The 13,635-nt window shown below is 42.3% G+C and overlaps 2 protein-coding genes across 12 annotated transcripts in view; one reads left to right on the top strand and one right to left on the bottom strand.

The window, feature by feature from the left end:
• NSUN6 (NOP2/Sun RNA methyltransferase 6) overlaps nucleotides 1-5,711 on the top strand; it is an 89,920-nt gene extending 84,209 nt beyond the window's left edge. The window contains exons 13-14 of one of the 8 annotated variants that reach the window (XM_067704601.1): nucleotides 292-466; nucleotides 5,377-5,711. The gene's annotated coding sequence lies outside the window, so the exon portion shown is untranslated. Of the gene's footprint in view, nucleotides 1-291 lie in introns of all 8 variants that reach the window. The other 7 variants (XM_067704573.1, XM_067704556.1, XM_067704547.1 and 4 more) reach the window with 7 other exon arrangements.
• Nucleotides 1,637-13,635, bottom strand: part of CACNB2 (calcium voltage-gated channel auxiliary subunit beta 2) — a 400,175-nt gene continuing 388,176 nt past the window's right edge. For all 4 annotated transcript variants that reach the window (XM_067704511.1, XM_067704518.1, XM_067704528.1 and 1 more), the window contains 4 exons: nucleotides 6,343-6,494; nucleotides 4,846-4,941; nucleotides 3,651-3,836; nucleotides 1,637-2,297 (listed from right to left, as the gene is read on the bottom strand). In XM_067704511.1, coding sequence (XP_067560612.1) covers nucleotides 1,827-2,297; nucleotides 3,651-3,836; nucleotides 4,846-4,941; nucleotides 6,343-6,494 — 905 coding nt within the window. In that variant the 3' untranslated portion in view covers nucleotides 1,637-1,826. The remainder of the gene's footprint in view (nucleotides 2,298-3,650; nucleotides 3,837-4,845; nucleotides 4,942-6,342; nucleotides 6,495-13,635) is intronic.

The raw sequence follows: 13,635 nt of genomic DNA, 5'->3' as shown, positions 1-13,635 counted from the left end.
TGGAATAATCAAAGAAGCGAAACAAAAAATAGCTTAACTTATTTAACAAAATAATAATTTTTAATGTCCAGGTCTGAAGGTAGGCAGTCAAGACAGGCGTTTTCCAGGGACAGACTTCAAGTGCCAGGTACTTGCACGCCTAATACTGTCTTACCTGTCCAGTCTTAACTGGACAGACGGACACTTAGGAGAGACAGGGAAGGTTTCAGGCTCAGCGTGACCACCACCTCGTGGGCCGCGTTGGGCGGTGTCCCTGACGCAGGGCCACAGCATCTTCTGGCTTCTCCTCAGAGCAGGTGTCCGACGCAGGAAAACCTCAACGTCTCGTTCACTTCAAGTCACCTCCTTTTGCCCTGATTTCTTGCGAAGAGCAGAAGCTTTGGTTATAAGAAGCACTTCGAGGTTGTGACGGACAGTGAAAGTGTCGGAGCGGGGGGAACACAACGGGCACGGCGGGTGAGGCGAGGTGAGGAGATGGGGGGAGTCGGGAGCATCTGTGTAAACGCTTCTCTCTCAGACGAGAGGTCGTCGGACATTTCCAGTGAAACACTCATCACAGTGGCCCGTGTGGCCCCTCTCCAGGAGCCAGCGGGGGGCAGCTCTCCGGGGCGTCCCCTCTGGCGGCGCGTGCCCTCCTGGCCCCTGACGGCTCGGCGGGCCACAGCGGCGCAGCGAGCCGCGGAGCCAGGCAGGTGGACGCCTCGGCCCTGGGCTGGCCGCCGCTGTTGTGAGCGTGCACGCCCGTCACTGGCTCGTGTGCACGCGGCTCCCAGACTCCAGGGCCGTGACCTGAGACACTGGCTACGCAGGACGTGGCCGTCACAATCAGTGTGAACGGCACGGAGCGGAGCAACCCTTGGAGTTTGGTTATATTTCCCAGAATTTATGGTCACAATGATTAACGTACAGGGATGGAGGAACATTCAGAAATCAAACCTTTTCAAGTCAGGCAGTCACACGTATTTACAGTATGTACAGACTCTCTACTAGAACGGGAATAGGTGTCTAGACGACGTTATTACAAATTTCCTGAAGGTGGGCATTTCTAGTCCCTGTAATTCAGAAAGCAGATCTGCTGGCTTGGCATTAAGACTCTGAAATAGTGCGATCAAACTGATATATATATATATATATATATATATATATATATATATATATATATATATATATATATATATACACACACACAATAATTATATAATTATCATAAGAAGGTGTTTGCAGAAATAACATTTACAAACTGTCTATACAGTACACAATGCTAGTACATAGAAAATAGATTCTGACTTTGATCCCCTTGGTGTAAGGCAAGACAGTCTGTCCCCAAGTTTAGTCAGTCAGCCAGAGGTACAAGCGAGAAACAGTGGTCCACGGATGACTATGCAAATCGGGCGCCTACATATTAAAGGTCGGGAGAACCAAGAAGTTCCACTTTTTACGTGGGCCGCTTGATTCTGGCCCGCTGGATACATCAACCACATTTTTGAAAACATCAGCTATGCTTCTTAAAATCCTGATGCCACCTGGATGGCAACAGATGATATTGTTCAAGTGGCAGCGATCCTAGACCGTTTTCAAAGTGCAGTAGACAACCAGAGGACTGCAGCCTTTCCAGGCGAATTTATATAGCACTTACTTACAAAAGGAAAATAAAAAGTATATTAATACTCTATTTCATGCTGTTGCTATCCAAGCAACAGCAGTACAAAATATACAAGACAGATCACATATGATTGCAACGTAGACCCCCCAAGATTGAGTTGGAGGGTGGTGGTATACAAGACTTACTTAAAAATAAGAAAACCAACGACACAAAAGGGCAAAAGTCACTGGCGGATGTAAACCTCCCTGTTCCAGTCCCCAGCCTCATGCCGTCTCCTGGACACCCCTTCCCCCTCCCTGTCACAGCAGCGATCCTTGGATTTGTGGCGGCTCCACTGTTTGTCACCCTCGTTGTGGTCCTGCTCTCGATCCGGGTCCCGGGAGCGGTGCCGAGACTCCCTGTGTCTGCGCTCCCCACCCCCGTGGGGTTCCTCTCTGTGGCTGTGATCTCGGTGCGGGGCGCAGTGGTCTGCATGTTCGTGGGAATAATCTTCCTTGGGCTCCGCGTATGCGGAGTCGCGACTCTCCTGCGTTTCTGAATCCAAGGTCTCCTGCCTGGAGAGGCCGCGGCTGGCCCCGCTGCGACGGCTGTGGTGCTGGGGTTTCTTGACTGGGTCTGGGCAGGGTTCTTCTTCAGCTTGGGAAGCAGAATGGGTGGCAGCCGCGCGATCGGTCCTCGGATCCCCTTGAGAAGCCTGGAGGCGAAGGAGCAAACACAGGCCTCAGCCAAGGTCGGGGTCTGGGGAACTGTCGCAAAGGCAAGTGTCTAGTCCCTTTTCACAGTCTCTAAAGTGCTGAAATGAAATCTGACCTCGCTCGGGTGCTTAATGTATTCAGTAACATCCAGTAGCATTTATATTGTATTGGACTTTCTGTTAATTTGTAAGCGCCTGGAACAGCACAGAGTAACTTTACAAATTTTTTAAAAATGAATGAAGGAGGGAGGGCATTCTTTTATATGTTCTCTTGTGGTTCAAATATAGATATAGGTCCCTGAGATCTGTCTACACATGGGTGGACACTTAACCACCTCTGCTCGGATACAGGTGGGAAGATTAAAAATTCTTAGGATGTTGGCTTTAAGGGAAAAAATGATAAAATGTCAAATGCTTAAGTGGCACTTACTGTGAGACCAGCAGTGTTATGAGACTGTCACGTATACTGACTGATTAAATACAACAACCCTGTAAGCCAATCTCATGAGAAAAGTCCCATGACAGCCCCACAAGGTAGGGTCGTTAGTATTCCTGAGGCAAAGGGCAGGTAAGGATTTTATCCAAGATTAAACCCCTGGGAAGGGGTGGAGAGGAGAGGGAATTGAACCCAGGTAGTCTGAGTCCACAGTCTGTGCTGCCGGCCACATAGAAAGTTCCTCTATCCTGGCCCGAACAGAAGATGGGGAGAGTGGATTTTACGGTTTATAATACAGTAAGTCCCCTACATACGGACCTTCAGGTCGTGAACTTCCAAAAGATGCAAACATAGCTTCGCATGTCAAATCACTAAGTTAGATCATTTGTCTGGCGTACGTTGTCGTGCGTGCATCCTCTACCAGTGGTTGTGCTTTTGTGTTCTTTACCGTATAGGGTACGGTGGTACCGTATCTTTATTTCAAGCTCAGGATGGTCGGAAGCGAGCGTAAAAGCAGTGGTGACCTAGCGGGTACGACTGTCCTTTTTCAAGGGACTGTACTGTAAGGTTAAAAATGTTTTATCTTTTGTTTGTTTCTTCTGTATTATTTGTGTGCAAAGTATAATAAACCTGTCACGGTACAGTACTATATAGCCGATTGTGTTAGTGGGCAGCCTAGGCTAACTGTGCTGGACTTACGAATGCCTTCTCGGAACGGAACTCGTTCGTATATGGGGGACTTACGGTACTTCATAGGATGCTGTTTACACTCCTCTTACAGGCGCACAGCTCACGCTGGAGACACTTAAGGTACTCGGTGTTCTGTCTCATTCTGGACAGGGCTGCCCGACTGGAACGAGCACCGCCCCGGAGCCCTGGACCCCAGTGGCGCGAGCGAAGGAGGGAGCGCTGCTCACCTGTGAGCTGGGGGCCAGAGCGGGGCTGATGGGCAGGGTCGAGGTGGCCAAGGTCCGGCTGAGGAGAGGGTCGGGGCCACTGCTGCAGGGCGGGTGGGCGGCCTTCCAGTAGGCCTCCAGGTAGTCGGCGAGGTGCTCGCAGGCGTCCTCCAGCTGGTTCTCGTCCAGAATCACGTCGAACAGCTCCTGCAGGGGCAGACAGTGCAGACGGCGTGCTTACGGCGCCTTGCCCGTGCTGCCCCCGGGCCTCCCGCACGCCAGGAGCACGAAGGGTGCCCGAGGGCTGCGTGCTGCATCCCTGCCGTGGCGCCGGACTCCTCTCTTCGCGGGGGCTGACCGCCTGCTATGGCCTCACCGCTTCGCTGTGTTAGTGACCAGGAGTGAACAGGTGTGATAACAGTTGCTAGGGGCACCAGAGAAAAGTTGCCCGTAGTGAAAAAAAAAGGAATTGATCCTATGTTAGGGGCGAGATGTACAAAAGAAAATGAGAATATAAGCCAGAGACTATGAAAAGCTGAACCTTGGAAACGACTGAGGCAAGGTGAGGATGTGAGGAAGCCGAAGCCACTGACTGGATGTGGCCCAGACTTCATAGTAGTTCAGAGTTCTTACAAGTGTAATGTGCTCCCGGCAATTAGAAGTGGGTCTGAGCCCAGTTCTTAAGGCTTCTGATACACCTTCATTAAAAACAACAAAGCCAGAACAAAAGCCGGAAGCATACAGGCCGAAAGCGTGGTATGCAAAGCAGGGGATTCGCGGTAGGGATGTGTTCAGGTGTCAGAATCTGGTTACTGAGTGCTTTAGAAATGGTCTTAGATCAATTTCTTAGACGGTAATGAAGAGCCAGCAACTCGCTCCCTGAGTAGAAGTGAATAATAAACCAACCCCAAACAGCCATCTTTTCAACCAAAGTTTTGAAACAATGATTGTGTTTCACTGAAGATGACTACTGAGGTGTTAGATTAACAAAGCGAGGTCACCACGGAACACACCGTAGCTGTTCGTAAGCGACGACCATGACCTAGACAAGTGCTCGTGGTAAGAGGTAGACTCTACCGTTCCCGTCTTTGGGAGGAAACCCACCGTTAATGGGCAGGGTTCTCCCTGGACAGGCGTTTACCTGTCCGTCTGGTTTTTGTTAACAGAATGTGGGTGTGAAGCCTTCAAGTGGATTATACTGCATAGAGAGACTTACCGGAGGGCACTGAGCCAGCTTATCTGCTGCTACCATCTGAACATTGAGGTGTTTAGCTTGAGATTTCCCTCGAGATTTTATTAACCTTTGTAAAACCTGTAAAAGACGAGATTCTTCAACTGGGGTATCTGCACTCAGGTGAACAACAAGGTTCGTTATTCGTTCCTTTCTCCGGTGTCCTCTGCATGCAGCACTGATGGTTTACAAATAGATTACGCTAGAAAACAATCTTCAAGATGGTCAGCAAAATTAACACGTTGACATAAATCTCAGTCGCAAGCTTCGTAAGTCACCAGCGTGGAGATGTTTCTGAGTCTTGTCTTTTTTCAAGGCTAGCAGTTCTCAAACTCTGTCTCATGATTTATGTTTTTAAACACTGTGGAGAACTCCCGAACTCCCAAGAGCTTTTTATGTGAACTGTAATAGTTATATATTAGAAACTAAAACTGAAAAATTCATTTAAGAATGACCAGTAACCTCTTATATGTTAACATGTCATGCATTCTGATAAAATAGCTAAGTTATTTGCAGGTTTCTCTACCGCCTGGCTCCACAGAAGACAGCTGCTGTGCCCTGCTTCTACAGTGAATCTGCTGCGGTGTATTGTTTGAAACAGGCAAAGAAAATCCAGTCCCCTACAGGTACGTAATTAGTAGCCTTTTCAGATAATTGTGGGTATCTTTCTTTGATACTACAGTAGACAGACAGGTGGTAGCTTTTTAAAGACTAGCTCTCACGTGATATCTAAATCCCTATCACTCAATGAACTTTCCTTACTCTGTCACGTTAAATTCCATTGATCTGTCCTGAAATTTGAAGGACGTGTCAGTTGTTCTTTGCAATAAAAATGGTGTTCCAGGACGAAAGTGGCTACTTTGGTTTATGACTTGAAGAACACACTGGTACCTGCCCTCAAGAAAACGGACTTCGAGTATAGCTAAAGAACTTGAAGTGTACTTCCCATTTCGTTACATAGAATATTAAAAAGGTTTGTACTGGAGTCAAAATTTAAGCATTTTTACTACATCAGGACATTCTTAAGTGAAACTGGGTTGTGTGGCTTTTTTTTTTAACCTGGGAGTGCATGGGGAGGGAGAATGCCACAGCTGCTACTGCTACTGTGGTCTTGATTCCTGCTTAGACATCACCCAGTGCTGCTTCTGCACCGCTGGTGCAAAGGTCAAACCAGTGAAAAAGGGGGAGGATGTCTGAGTATTAGATAATGCTTAGATAATAATCATGGAAATGGTTCTGACCTCATGGACCCTCTAAAAAGTGTTTCAGAACCTCCCCCACCAGGAATCCATGGACCACTTTGGGAATCACTCACGCTCCTAAGCCATGAAACTTATCATCACGCTTGCTTATGTGAATCTTAACAATTCTCGGCTACCACGTCTCTCTTCAGACCCTTTGTGATGGATAAAGACACAGCCCGTTTCTAATTGGAAAGCAGACTAGTTCCATTACAGAGCAAACAGTAACCACCCTACTTACCTTAGGAGAAGAAATCTTGACATACACTATAATAGGGGCCAGAGAGGTTTTACTAAGCTGGGCTGGATGATTAATAGTATCTGCATCAAGGACCACCAGTTGCAATGTTCTTGCAAGTTCAAAAATCCTTTCAATTTCACTCTGAACTTCGGCTGTAAAAGGTTAAGCAGAGTTTGATTACTTTACAGCATTTTTAAACCAGATTGAGACAAAGTAAAACGGTACTCAGGTAGGTGAGGTTGCTGTCTACAGGTAAGAGAGCTGGTAACAGGTGTCCTTTGGAGAGAGCCGTTCCTTCATAATACCTCTAGCATTTAGGGAATTCCTCTCTCAACCAGACATCTAACACAATGTCTGTGAGAGTCAACGTTTCTGGCTCTCTGTGCTGACGTGTTTTTGGTGCTATAAAACTTCACTCCATGAAGTCATTTCATTAAAATGTTGTGAAATAGAAACTTGAAGAGAGGTCTTCCCTGTGTGTGTTTCTGACCACGCTAGCCTAGCACCCATCACCAGCCTTCCTGTCACTGCACGGGCTCCTCTGTGTTTATATGCCACCTATTTGGTATGCCTTCTGGAGATGATTGAGAGTCTAGAGATGCTTATTACCAAGCTGAACTACAACAGAAAACAGGAGAGATTTTAAGAGTGTTACAACAAACTTCTCCAAAAACACACTTCTCATATTTTCCACCAACAAAAGAACAACCCTGCAACATTCATGCTTTAAAAGGGCGGTTATATATTAGAGGCAGCATTACAGGAATACAAACTATATAAACATCCAAAAATCTACTTGAATGCCAAAGAAATTTCATGCATTTCATCTGCTTCTCCATTTCTGTACCACTGCTGTCCAGTACGGTAGCCACAACCCCCATATGCCTGTGGAGCTCCTGAAGTGTAGCACATGTGAATGAATGAATAAATTTTTGAAATTTAATTTAAATAAGAGTTAAATAGCCAGAAAGTACTTTATTAGACATCATAGGTCTATAAAGCATAATATGTATTTTACAGTGCCCACCACAGTCATGAAGGGCCAATTCCATGAGATTCCTAGACCTACAGAATACCATTTAATTCCTCTTATGCATTTGCATCCATGCAGAAGATTCCTGGAGATAATTTTAACTAGTACATTATTCCAGAAAAGGCAAGTCACTATTGTCTGCCTCACAATATGTTATGACTAGAGGCCTTTCATTTAACCTGGGTGTCTTTAAAATCAGGGCCCAAACCACTTGAGATACTGGCTTTAAAATAATATTTGGTCACATTACCACCCATGACATAGTTTTGCTAAAAGAAAAAAACAAACCCGTTAAGCTTCTGGATCTATCAGTTTATAAGAAATACAGGGAACAGACATATATAAACTACGCCCGTGTAATGCAGTTAGCAAAATTCACTCTCTGAAAACCCTGCAGAATAAGTGACCCAGTTTCTTCAAAAAACAAGGAAATAAAAAAGATCTATGGAAAACAAGATTAAGAGATTTAAGAACCTAGGAAACATTCGCAATGTATGGACTTTATGTGGATTCTGATTCAAACAAATAGTAATTGATACATTTATAATGCATAAAGTAAGTGGATAAAATGTTTATATATAAATGCTTATATATATAAGATGTATGTGTGTATACGTATAATACATGACAGCTGGGAAATGATACATGGCTGAGTGGCAACCTGATATTTGGGATGTGCTGTTAAGGTCTGGCGATAATGGTGATATGGTTTAAATAAAAAGAGTCTTCAATGTTTAGAAATACATACTGAAACATTTACAGATAACATATGATGTCTGGGATTAGCTTCAAAATAATCCAGAGACAGGAGAGGAAGGCAGGGGGAAGACTGGAAATGAAACAGGATTGGCCATGAATAGATGATAGTTGAAACTAGGTGATGAGTACCTGAGGTTTCCTATAACATTCTTTACTTCATATATATATTGGAATTTCCTTAAACAACAGTTTTAGAAATCATTCATAATAGTGTTCTAAAACATTACTGACACTCTTATTTGCTCTCTTTTCTCATGCTCCTTAAAATTTTTTTCCAATATAACCTTGCTTCTCTGTGCCCTATAAATGTTTTCACAGCCACTGATCCCCAACAGTCAAGTTCCGATCTAAGTTAATATTTACGGTAAGCATTAAGAAATTTGATTAGTCTACGGCCAGCACCACACTCCATGGAAATGCTGAAAGCTTTTCCTCTAAGATCAGGAACGACACAGGGATGCCCACTCTCACCACTTCTTTCAACATAGTATTGAAAGTCCTAGCCAGAGCAATTTGGCAAGAAACAAAAGGCATATAAATTGGAAAGGAAGTAAAACTCTCACTGTTTGTAGATGACATGATAGTATGTACAGAAAACTCTTAAAAGACTCCACCAAAAGACCGTTAGAACTAATAAACAAATTCAGTAAAGTTGCAGGATACAAAATTAGCTTACAAAAATCTGTTGCGTTCCTATACACTAATAATGAACTACCAGAAAGAGGAAGGAAGAAAACTATTATTTACAAATTGCATCAAAAAGAATACCTAGGAATAAATAAAACCAAGGAGGTGAAAGACCTGTACTCTGAAAACTGTAGGACACCGATGAAAGAAACTGAAGACACAAATAAAACAGGTATTCCACGCTCATGGATTGGAAGAATTAATATTGTCAAAATGTCCATACCCAAGTGATCTACAGATTTATTGCAATTACTATCAAAAATCTAATGGCATTTTTCACAGATACAGAACAATCCTAAACTTTGTGTGGAATCACAAAAGACCCCAAACAGCCAAAGCAATCTTGAGAAAGAAGAACAAAGCTGGAGGAATCATGCTTCCTGACTTCAAACTATATCACAAAACTATAATAAAACAGTATGGTACTGGCGTAAAAACAGATCCATAGATCGGTGGAACAGACTAGAAGAGCCCAGAAGTAAACCCATGCATATATGGCCAATTAATTTATGACAAAGGAGCCAAGAATATACAGTGGGGAAAGGGACAGTCTCTTCAATAAACTGTGCTGGGTGAAAACGACAGCCATGTGCAAAAGAGTGAAACTGGACCACTGTCTTACACCATACACGAAAATCAGCTCACAAAATGGATTAAAGGCTTAAATGTATATCCCAAAACCATAAAACTCCTAGAAAAAAACAAAGGTGGTAAGCTCTTTGACATTCGTCTTGGCAATGCATTTTTGGATTTGACACCAAAAGCAAACACAAGAAAACCCAGAGTAAACAAGTGAGACTACATCAAACTAAAAAGCTTCTGCACAGCAAAGGAAACCATCAACAAAATGAAAAGGCAACCTGCCAAATGGGAGAAAATATTTGTAAGTCATATACAGGCATACGTCAGAGATACTGCAGGTCTGTTTTCAGACTACCACAATAAAGCAAGTCACGTGAACGTTTTGGTTTCCCAGTGCATATAAAAGTTGTGTTTACACTAAACTGTAGTCTATTAAGTGTGCAAAAGCATTGTCTTATAAAATCAGTGTACACACCTTAATTAACAAAAACTTGATTGCTGAAAAATGCTAACCATCATCTGACCCTTCAGAGAGTCACAGTAGTAACGAAGATCACTGATCCCAGATCACCGTAGCAAATGTAATGAAAAAGTTTGAAATATTGCGAGAATAAGCAGAATGTAACACAAAGACATGAAGCGAGCAATGTTAGAAAAATGGTGCCAATAGACCTGCTCAAGGCGGGGCTGCCACAAACCTTCAATTTGTGAAAAACAACATCTGCAAAGTGCAATCAAATGAAAAGCACAATAAAATGAGATGTGCTTGTACAGGATGAGTTAATTTCCAAAATATATAAAGAACTCTTACAGCTTAATAGCAAAAACCCAAACAGTCCAATGAACAAATGGGAAGAAGACCTGAATAGACATTTTTCCAAAGACGACATACAGATGGCCGACAGGTATATGAAAAGGTGCTCAACATCGCTAACCATCAGGGAAATGCAAATCAAAACCCCAATGAGATATCACCTCACACCTGTTAGGATGGCTATCATCAAAAAGATAATATAACAAGTACGGTGGTGATAATGTGGAGAAAAGGGAGCCCTCCTGCACTGTTGGTGGGAATGTGATCTGGTGCTGTCACTATGGAAAATGATGTGGAGGTTCCTCCAGAAATTAAAAATAGAACCACCACGTGATCCAGTGATAGAATCTTGACGGAAATGTGGAATCGGAAAAGAAAAAAAAGCATAGGTAAAAGAACAGGTTGGGGGTAGCCAGAGGTGGGAAGTGGGGGGTGGGTGAGGGTGGTCAAAAGCACAAATAAGTCCCACGGATGTGACGCACAGCATGGTGACTATAGTTACTAATATTGTATATTTGGAAGTTGCTAAGAGAGTGGATCTTAGGAGTTCTTCTCACAAGAAAAAAACTTGTAACTGTACGTAAACTTGTAACTAGACTTCCTGTGATCATAACACAATATATACGTGGGTCAAGTCATGTTGTATACCTGAAACTAATCTAATGGTATGTCAGGTATGTCTCAAAAAAAAAGAAATTTGATCACAAAGATTTTCATCCATGTACTCAGTTAATAATAACGGTTAATCACACAGAGTCCCACACCTTAAAAAAACTTCCTTTTTCTTAGCAGTTTGAGTACTATGAAAAAAAAGATTATAAATGTAATATTTGTTCATTGCATAAAATCTGAGTAACAGATAAACAGAAAATAATCCATTATCTTATTATGTATACAAAGTTACTTTATCAACAAATGTCAAGTGCTTAATATATGTATCATGTATATATGTGTATATATATGCAAATATTTATATCTTCTAGTATTCTTACGTACACAAATATCTTAACACTTTTTAAATTAAGGGGGGGAAATGAGATATTTAAAAATTTAAAGGAGATTTTTTTCAGAATCCCAGTGCAACATATTAGTAAGTAAACCTTAAAAAAAGATGACCAATAAATTCTGAAGAAAATACTTTTAACTTCCAAGTAAAAATGATGCTTCAAAAAGAAATGTATCTGTACTAGTGGTTTTTCTTTGACAGAGTACATCCTGCTTAGAACTTATTTCAAAAAAGAAATGTCAAAGACAGCTGACGTTCATTTCTGAAACCGAAAAGCCTTATTGACCTGTCCAAATCCCAATCACTTAACAGCCGTTGAATTAAAACTGGTGCTGATACTATGGAACACAGTATGGAGGTTCCTCAAAAAGCTAAAAATAGAGTTGCCATATGATCCTGCAGTCCCACTCCTGGGCATAAACACAGACAAGACTATAATTCAAAAAGAGACATGCACCTCTATGTACATAGCAGCACTACTCAACAATAGCCAAGACATGGAAACAACCTAAATGCCCATCAACAGATGAATGGCTAAAGATGTGGTACATATACACAATGGAATACTACTCAGCCATAAAAAAGAATGAAATCATGCCATTTGCAGCAACATGGATGGACCTAGAGATGATCATACTAAGTGAAGTCAGTCAGAAAGATAAAGACAAATACATATGATATCACTTACATGTGGAATCTAAAATATGACACAAATGAACTTTTCTAGGAAACGGACTCACAGAACAGACTTTCAGTTGCCAAGGGGGAGGGGGGTGGGGGAGGGATGGACTGGGAGTTTGGGATTAGCAGAGGCAAACTAGTGTATATAGGATGGATCAACAACAAGGTCCTCCCGTTATAGCACAGGGAACCGTATTCAATATCCTGTGATAAACCGTAATGGAAAAGAATATAAAAAATGTACATATATGTATAACTCAGTCACTTTGCTGTACAGCAGAAATTAACACAACATTGTTAAATCAACTGTACTTCAAATAAAAAAAAAACTCAGAGCTCAGAAACAATCATGTTTTCTGGAAGATGAGAAAGAAGGGAAGTGCGTTCGTTTGGAAAGACATTTCTATAATTGAACAATACTGTAAAAACAGAGGCGGTTGTTACACTTCGTAGCTAGCGTTGGACGACATCCAAGCGGTCAGTCGAGAATTAATAAGACTTGCGATGGCTCTGGTATCAGTGATGTAATGGTAATTCCAACGCCATTTCATAATCACTAAGCACAGAATTCTAGTTTTGACAAGTTCCTTACTTATCCTAAAAAAGAGAAATCTGTAAAGCCCTCTCTAAGCCTCTTTTCCTTTCCGCAGGCCCAGGGAGGTCTGCCTCTGGGCACCCGGTCCCAGGCACCAAAGTGGCTTCCTCATTTCATAGAGTGTGTGATCCTTGGGTAACAGGCTTCATTTCTTGGAGCTCCCTAAGTGTTCTTTTTTGGAAAATGGAAATGAGGGACTAAGTGAATCAACATGCAAAGTATTTATTGTGGTGCCTGGCCCACAGTAAATACTTAACAAATGTCAAGTATTGCTTTGTGCCTACCTCTGTTAACATTTATTGCATTGTATTTTGATGATATGATTGAAAACTTTTCCGACAGGCAGTGAACTGACAGAAAACTGGCAACAGTACATAATTACTTCCATTCCTTCTGTCAGTACAGTGCTTGGTACACGCTTGGCACTCAAAAACTGTGTTGAAAGAATGAATTAAAAAGGCAAAGAAAAAATATAATCATTTAATATATATATAATGTAACTTTTTTTTTGCCTTTTTAATTGACTATATATGTATTAGGTAGAAGCTGTTGTAGAAAAAAATTCATTAAATAAATCTTCAAAAACATGAATAATGAATTTGACTGCCAAAATATATTTAGATGAAGAACTCCCTTTGGGTAGAAATATTGCTATAGCTGGGCCATTGGAGCAATCTTGTGGAATAAAAAGTGCTAATTTATTAAGACAGACATAGCTACGCTGGTAATGGATAGGTCATGAGGAGGGAAGAAATGAGATTCAAAAGATCAACAGTCCCGTAAATTCCACATCGCATCGATTTGCAAGGCTAGTTTTAGAGTCTATCATCCGCCCTTCATTCTCCATAAATTATTTTTTTCTCTTCCTCAGAGAAAGCAGAGATGTAATTAGCATCACGACACTGCTCAATGGACAAAATCCTGGACTGGTAGTCGGGACACCCAGGGTCTAGCCTTAGCTTTATTCGTTAATAGGTGCCTCACCCACACCACACAGGTCCCTTCACTTCCTATGGCTCTCAGATCCTTCACTGAACAGTGATGGGCTTGAACAAGATCGGTAGTTCTCAGACTCTGGCATATGGTAGAATCACCAGGCAGCCTTGTTAAACCAGAGATTGTAGGGTCCCACCTCC

This window comes from Pseudorca crassidens, chromosome 1 (genome assembly GCF_039906515.1).
Source record: "Pseudorca crassidens isolate mPseCra1 chromosome 1, mPseCra1.hap1, whole genome shotgun sequence".
Taxonomy (NCBI): Eukaryota; Metazoa; Chordata; class Mammalia; order Artiodactyla; family Delphinidae; genus Pseudorca; species Pseudorca crassidens.
The sequence above is the reverse complement of the archived record's forward strand: the minus strand, read 5'-3'. Positions and strand labels throughout refer to the sequence as shown.